Source organism: Myotis davidii, unplaced genomic scaffold (genome assembly GCF_000327345.1).
Source record: "Myotis davidii unplaced genomic scaffold, ASM32734v1 scaffold408, whole genome shotgun sequence".
Taxonomy (NCBI): Eukaryota; Metazoa; Chordata; class Mammalia; order Chiroptera; family Vespertilionidae; genus Myotis; species Myotis davidii.
In genome coordinates, this window is record NW_006299389.1 from 1,331,140 (window position 1) to 1,339,134 (window position 7,995).

The following is a 7,995-nucleotide window of genomic DNA, read 5'->3' on the forward strand; positions in this document are numbered from 1 at the left end:
TCACTGATGCCGATGACCATCTGGGTAACAGTTCCTGGACCCGGGGGGTATCCCAGCTTCATTGGCTTCCGTGCAACCCAGTACACGTACCAGCCCGCACCTATCAACCCAGACCCGGAGAGCACGCGACAGCTCCAGCAGTTCATAAGTGCGGGCGGCTGCTCTGGGGAGATCGGAGCTCTGGGTGCATCGAGGGGCGCACGGCTAGCGGCAGAGGCGGCCTGAGGAGCCGAGGCGATCTTATCAGTCTCGAAAGGCTGGGACAGGGAAGTACCCATGTTCAGAAACTTGACCTCAGTGCTAGGAGCCTTAGGGAAATAAACGGAAGTAAAATGTGTAGCCGGAAAGCAAGGCGCTGGGCTTCGGCTGCACCCTGAGGCCGCTGGGAAATGTAGTTCCGCTTGCGTGGGCTGGAGCAGGATGGAGGGAGGCGGGGCTGATGGTCAGCTCTTGGGACGTGCCAGATGCTGTTCTCCCCACCCCCCACGCCCAAAAAACCCTTTTAAGAATACTGATACAGCGCACTCCCAAAATGTCTCAATTCTCAGTCTCCTTAGAGAAGTCTGGGTTCCTCATTTTGCTGCTTAACACGAAAGGGGAGTGAGACCTTGGGCTTTTCGCCTGTGTGGAGTCCTGTGACAATTGAGATTTATATGTGCTTACCTTTATGCTAGACACTTTGCTAAGCGATTATCTATATTATGACATTAATCTTTGCAATGCAAAGTGGCATCAGTTTCCCAATATGTGTCAGAATGGGTTAAGTGAAACCAAAACTGGTTAATCATTTTCCAAACCAATGTCCATGAAAACAGTAAAATTTCTTAAATGCTACCGGTACATATTGTGAAGGGGCTACACAAATATAATCAAGGTATTAAAAATGGGTTTGCCCTAACCGGTTTGGCTCAGTGAATAGAGCGTGGGCCTTCGGACTTAAGGGTCCCAGGTTCGATTCCCCGTCAAGGGCATGTACCTTGGTTATGAGCACATCCCCAATAAGGGGTGTGCAGGAGGCAGCTGATCTATGTTTCTCTCTCATTGATGTTTCTAACTCTCGATCCCTCTCCCTTCCTTTCTGTAAAAAAATCAATAAAATATATATTTTTTAAAATGATGAATTACCTGGATAAGTACTTTAAATTTCTCTTTAGTCTTTTTTCTTAACGTCATGATCTCCATTTTTTTTTTCAGTTTCTGGTTTGAGATCACTGGAGAAAATTCAATTCGAAATCAGGCTAACCTTTTTGAGAAGTTAATAAAGGAACTGTTCTCAGAGGCTTTCCTTATTACCGTCCCATAAGCATGGACTTTTGATTCTGATTGCTTCTTTGCAATTCAACTTCTATGTCATCCACTCCTATCTTATTCACCTTTCATTTCATTTTGGTAGAATCAGGTATATATTTCTTAGGCTGGGTTGTTTAGAGAGGGCTGGTAAGAAAGAAAGGCATTTAGAGTTCAGAGGTTGTTTCAGTTAGAGGAGATAGATGAAAATAGGATTAATTTAAAGTTTGAACCTTTCTCCTTTAAAGTGGCTTAAAAAATTAACATGATAAAAAATAAATTCACTATTCCACTTTCTAAAATATGTGGTTTTAAGAAGGCTAAAAAAAATAGACAAAAATAAAGATAGGAATAATAGGAGACAATAAAGTATTAGAAGAAAATAATTTAGTGAGAAATCTGGGTTGGCCTGATGCTTAATTTTAAAGTTCCTTCCCATTTCGTTGCACACACATTGTAACAATGTGTTGTATAGTAGAAAGACAAAGGTTTGGTAAATTTGGGTTCTTTACCTGGCTCTATCACTATGAGCCAGCCGTATGGCATAGAGAACATACTTTATTCTCTCTGGCTGTAGTTACCTCATGTTTGAAATAAGGAGATTTGGAATAAATGATATATCTAACATTCTTTCCTAACTTGGAAATTCTCTTATGTATTAAGAATCTCACTTCAGATAGTATTGTGCTAAGTGTCATACCAAATAAATTCAATAGTGTTTCACTTAGAGATTCATAATTTATGGCTGCTTCTTGCTATGCCTGTTAAGACATTCTACAGTGGATGTGATTTCTCCTTATGTGAAATCATATCATCATTTTGCAGTGTTACCAAGCATTTTTATTATACACTTCTATGAATAAAAATGATTGAGCACACAATAGAATTTCTGTAGGCCTATTTATTATAAATTACATATTATATACTACTTTATTATTTAGACTGAGATAAAATAATAGAAATTGAAATTCCAACATTTTATTATATCCCACTATCTGGAATTGTGCATTTCCATGGATGCCAAAGTTATTTGACATGTGACTTTACTAATTTATATTTCATGTAAGAGACTATCTTTTTTAGTGTGCTTATCACAATTAAGAATGCCTGGAAAGGACATATTTAATTCTCCAAACAAATATTATTATTATTTTAATTTTAAAATCTTAATTGTTGAAAATATTATATTTGTCCTCTTTTTCCCCCATTGGCCCCTTCTAGCCCCCCCCCCAGGCCTTCACTATCCTATTGTCTTTGTCCATGAGTTATGCATATATCCATATAAGTTCTTCCAAACAAATATTATTAAAATAGCCCATAATGTATTTCCCAAGTAACAGGCAAGATTTTATTTTAACCACTGTTTTTTTTAAGTAATTCCAAAAGATGTGCTTGTTCTCTTATGATTGCTTCCAATTAATGATTTTAATTTTTGTTTTGTTATTGTGATAGCCCTCCAAAACTCAACAGTGGTTTCTATGGAACCCATATTTTAGAACTACACATAGTACATATTGAAATAGAGGTGTGTTGTTTGGAAAATTATTAGAAAATTTATGATATCTCTGGAAATAAATAAAATCATAGGGTTTGAGACCAGTGAAAACAAGCAAAACTATAATTGGAGGAAGAAGTGTGTATTATGCTGAAGTAAAAAGGAGCCAAGGTTGAAAGCTAACTTTACGTCATTATCTCTATTGTATTTATTTATTTGGCTATTTATTATCTCTATAGTTCATTTTGGCAGTTATGACTCACCAGACCTTATGACCTCTCCAATTAATTTTTAAATTTTAAAAATACAAAAGGCATAAATAGGTATATACTAAAAATTGTCCCTCAAACTCCTCTCTCCCTCCCCTTCCCTAATACAGTTAGTCTTATCAGTGTCTTATGTGTATTTTTAGAGATGTCTGGGTATATATGTGTATTCCTCCCTCCAATAATTTTGGAGGTCATTCCATATGAGTCATATTAACTAGCCTCATATTGATAAATATTAATGGACATTTAGGCAGTTTCCACTCTTTTACTATTACAAATAGTGCCACAGTAAATAGCCTGGGCATAACATCATATAATAAGCATATGATTATTTCTTAGAATATATTTCTCAAAGGGTAGGGTATTTTTACCTTGATGTACATTACCAATTGCTTTTCACAGAAGTCATACTAATTTATACTCTCACCAACAATTATGAGACCTGCTTTCTCACCCTATTTCTACATAGAATCAATTATTGAATCTCGGCCAATCTTAAGGAAGGTGAAAATTGTTTAATTTTTTTCTTATTATGAGTGAGCTTCTTAATGTATGTTTAAGAGCAATTCATTTTTCCTTTTCTGTGAACTTCCAATATTTTTTGCCTATTTTTTGTTAGATTGTCTTTTTCCATTGACTTCTAAAAACTCTTTATACATTAGTGAGATTAAACTTATGCCTGTGATATAAGTTCATGTTTTTTTTCTCCCAATTTGATATTTGCTTGTTGATTTTGATTGTACTTTTTACCATGCACACTTTAAAAACATGTAATTATATTTGTCAATGTTTTCTTTTATAGCTTAAGGTCTTCTACTTCCTATGGTTTCCTCTGGTATTTGGATCTTTTTGTCCCCAAACTTCAAAGTGTAATACATTAGCAATTTATCTTATTATTAGGTGTCATGAAATGAGCCAGATCTTCTTTTCCTTTACTTCTCTCTGACTCATTTTCAGTTCTCTCAATACTATTTAGTAAATAATCCACCATTTCCCCACATATTTGCAATGCCACTTTTTCTAAAATGCCATATATAGATGTATGTCTATTACTGGGTTTCATATTCTGTTCCATAAATTGTCTGTTTATTCATGTGATGTTATGATGTTATTACACTATTTTAATTACTGAAGTTCTGTAATGTGTTAATACTTGAACCCTGCCTTCCCCCTTATTATTCTTCTGTTACAGACCTTTCTTGGCTATTTTTACGTGTTTATTTTTCCACATGAACTTTTGACTCAGCTTGATTATTCTGACAAAATGATGCTGACATTTTTATTAGACCTGGGTGAATACTGTGGTTAGAGAATTGACATCTTTATGATGTTGAGTCATCCTATCTGAGGACATGGGATGCTTTGTCTTTTGTTCATATTTTAGTTTGTATCATTTTAAAGTATTTTTAAATAATGACCTCATATATTTTCTCTCAGACATTTTATCTTTTGTGTTGTTATTGAAAATAAGGAATTTTTACTTTTGTGTATCTTCTGACTGCTTGTGTTTGAATGCAAAAGGTCTCTTTCCACACATATCCTAATATTGAATTATCAGTGCCTGATGGTGAACCTTTGATATATGGTTGATAGTTTTCTTTTTGGCAATCCTAATGATTTAGAGGATAACTTTTAGGCCTATTTCATAAAAAGAAGTTGGAAACATTACTTTTTCTCCCTGCCCTCTACAAATATTATTGGAATTATCTGCTCTTTACAACTTCTACAACTCAAAGTTTTCTCTTCCTACGCTACTACAATGATAGTGTGCTTCCTGTATACATGGCTTCTTGGTGGGTTTTCTTATTTAACTCTACCTTCTTTTGTTCACGGAACAAAACTAAATCAATGGAACCTAGAGGTTTGGGTTTTGCAACTCAAGGTGCGGCCTTCAACTTTAAGAATTTTACATTGCTGACTCATTTGGATATCAGCAGCTACAATCCCCTTGCTCTGCTATCTCCTCTAATAAACACTTATATGATCACCACTGTCATAGTGACTATGGACGTGCATACGAGATGGAGCTTCATCAGACTTGTTCCCCCCTGGTCATTATAATAAACAGAATACTCTTCTTTCCCTGTTTTGGATAGGTTGGGTGAGGGAGAAATAAAGGATTTGAAGTACTTATTTATTGTAGCATAATCTAGCCTATTTTGATTGATACAGTTGGTTCACTACTGAGAGTGCTACTCTAGAGAGCATTTAGAAATACAAGGAGATATTTTGTTTGCCACTGAGAGTGTTCAGAGGCCAGGGATCTGGGATCCTCAATCTCTGATAATGCTTACAGCAGTCCTACGCAATAAAGATGGCTTTGGTGTAATGCCAACAGTTCCCTCATTGAAAACCTCAGTAAATGCTTGAAAGTACAACCAAATTGCCTTCCTGGAATAAGTGTCCATTATTAAAACTTTTCCCAAATTAAATATTTTGGGTATTTTTTTACTTTTTAAAAAGTAATTCACATAATTTTAATTTTTATATACGTATTATTTCCTAAATAAAACATCCATGAGTGAAGTGTCAGAGTTACCGCATTTTTACATCATTCTCATACTGTTTTTGGTGCTCAGTAAATATCTGTGTTTTTTATTAGATTGAAATATCTTCTTGGGCTCGTGTTTGATAAAGTACTTTCCATATTGTGGATGCATGTCAGTAGAATGTGGGTTCCCCTTTGGTTTTCTATAGTTTGAACTGACAAAAGACTTGGAAAATAAGCAATTGAAAAAGACATTCCCTAAAGGTAGCCATCAAGTGTAATAAGACTCAAGTCAAATGGCCCAGCTGTCACAGTAAAATACAGCCTATTGACTTCCTTCTCACTAGGGAAAAGCACGGCTTGCCACTTACCACAGACAGCTTGGAGAGAAAGTATCACCCTAAGAACTGCAGGAAGGAGTGTCCCATGTAGCTGAAAGGCACAAAATAAATCTGGTTGCATGTGTCCCTCGTAGATAACCACATGTTTTCATAAGAGGTGAGGGTGGGCTATGTAATTACCTTACCTAAAGGGTCAGGAAATAAGTAGTACGATAGTTAAAATACTAATGGAGGTGAATAGCAACATTTAAAAAAATCATTTAAAAAAGATTATTAAGTACCACCTAGGTACAAATTCCTAGTAGAGAGGAGTGGGGAGGGACAGCGGCTTACACAAAGATGAACAGGATGGAGCCTGCTTTCCAGGCTTTTGGAATCTTATCTAGAAGCTAAGCATATACATATATATATACAAATGTAGTAGTTATAGATTGTGATAAATGTTATAATTGAGGTAGTAAGGAAATTTAGGGTGAATGTAGAAAAAATGATTGTTTCTAATAGGATGCAGGCAAATGAGTTAAATTCAAAAGGAAGAATACTTTAAGTTGAACCTTAAAGCCTAATATGTTGACTGCTGAATAATATGTAAATATCACTGACTCCATCATGGTAGGGCAGGATTAAGCTTGCAGTGTTTGGCAGTTAAAGAGTGCTGTTACATATGTTATTCATATGGCTGTCTTAATATTAACAGATGGTTTATGTAATTAGAATCTGAAAAATAGTGTTAATGAATTTAAAAATTAGGGTATGCTAAAAATTATTAAAATAATTTCCCACAGATTCCTCAATATGATTGTGTGTATACATATTTTGGGATGGTCATGTCATGTAAAATGGCAGCTAGTAAACTCTATATGTCCACATTGCTTCAGTCTACTGACCTTGACTCCTTGCAGTATCCTATTCAACCAGAACCCAAAATAAAAATGTCATTCAAAATGATATTTAAGTAAAGTCTATTCTCATAGGATCAACCAGTACTAATGTTAATGTTCATTGAATTCAACAAGTTGTGTATGGACTGTTAAGCTGCATATTTCCTTTGGTGTGAATACTGGTATTGATTAGTTGAGGAATAAATAGCTTGGCTTCTCTCAAGAAATAGCACTTCATAACGTCTAGAACAGCCGTGGGCAAACTATGGCCCACGGGCCGGATCCGGCCCATTTGAAATGAATAAAACTAAAAAAAAAAAAGACCGTACCCTTTTATGTAATGATGTTTACTTTGAATTTATATTTGTTCACACAAACACTCCATCCATGCTTTTGTTCCGGCCCTCCAGTCCAGTTTAAGAACCCATTGTGGCCCTCGAGTCAAAAAGTTTGCCCACCCCTGATCTAGAATCTTCTTAACTTAGATATGTCGAATGTATATACACAACTGAGTAAGGAAAGCTGTTTAAGTATGTGTCAGTGAGCCCAGACCTTTAGAGCTGGGAGCAAGAAATGATTTAATTATTTTAGTTCTTCCCATAATACTTATCCACTGTAATAGGATGCCTCTCAACTCCTTTGCTCTGTGTTACTACCATGAGGAAGTAACTCTTATTGATCGCTCTTGTAATCATTTGTATAGCATGGGTGGGCATATGGGAATGCTGCTTTGCTGTGGATCCGCAGAAGAGGAGATGAGCCTAGATGTCCTGCAGTCCACTTCCTCTCAAAGATTGCTGACACTAGTCCGCACGGCATCATGCTGCCAAGTTAGACAGCTCTGGGCTGCCACTGATGTGAAGCATACCTGGCCCAAGGGAGAGAACTGCTCTTGGTGATGAAATGTACAGTTTTCTTGGAATTTTAACTTATTCCAGAATTTCCTTCCAGAAAGCATATCCTGGTAGTTTGCTGTGGTTAGTATGAAGAGTAAAATGGCAGGAGAGAAAGACTATGAGGTGATAATATGAATTAAAATGTCTATAGTATTTTCCAGATTACCGTATTTGCCGGCGTATAAGACGACTGGGCGTATAAGACGACCCCCTAACATTTCCACTCAAAATACAGAGTTTGTTATATACTCGCCGTATAAGACTACCCCCTCTTCCGCACACCTTCCACACACCAAATAAAAGGTAAAACAATATCAGATTTGATTTTAACATTTTAA

The 7,995-nt window shown here is 36.1% G+C and overlaps 1 protein-coding gene across 2 annotated transcripts in view; it reads right to left on the minus strand.

Moving 5' to 3' along the window:
• TMEM261 (transmembrane protein 261) overlaps positions 1–352 on the minus strand; it is a 1,553-nt gene extending 1,201 nt beyond the window's left edge. Inside the window, exon 1 of one of the 2 annotated variants that reach the window (XM_015571208.1) lies at positions 91–352. In XM_015571208.1, the coding sequence (XP_015426694.1) occupies positions 91–278 (188 nt within the window). In that variant the 5' untranslated portion in view covers positions 279–352. Of the gene's footprint in view, positions 1–4 lie in introns of both variants that reach the window. The other variant, XM_006774846.2, reaches the window with a different exon arrangement.
• Positions 353–7,995: the final 7,643 nt, after the last annotated feature.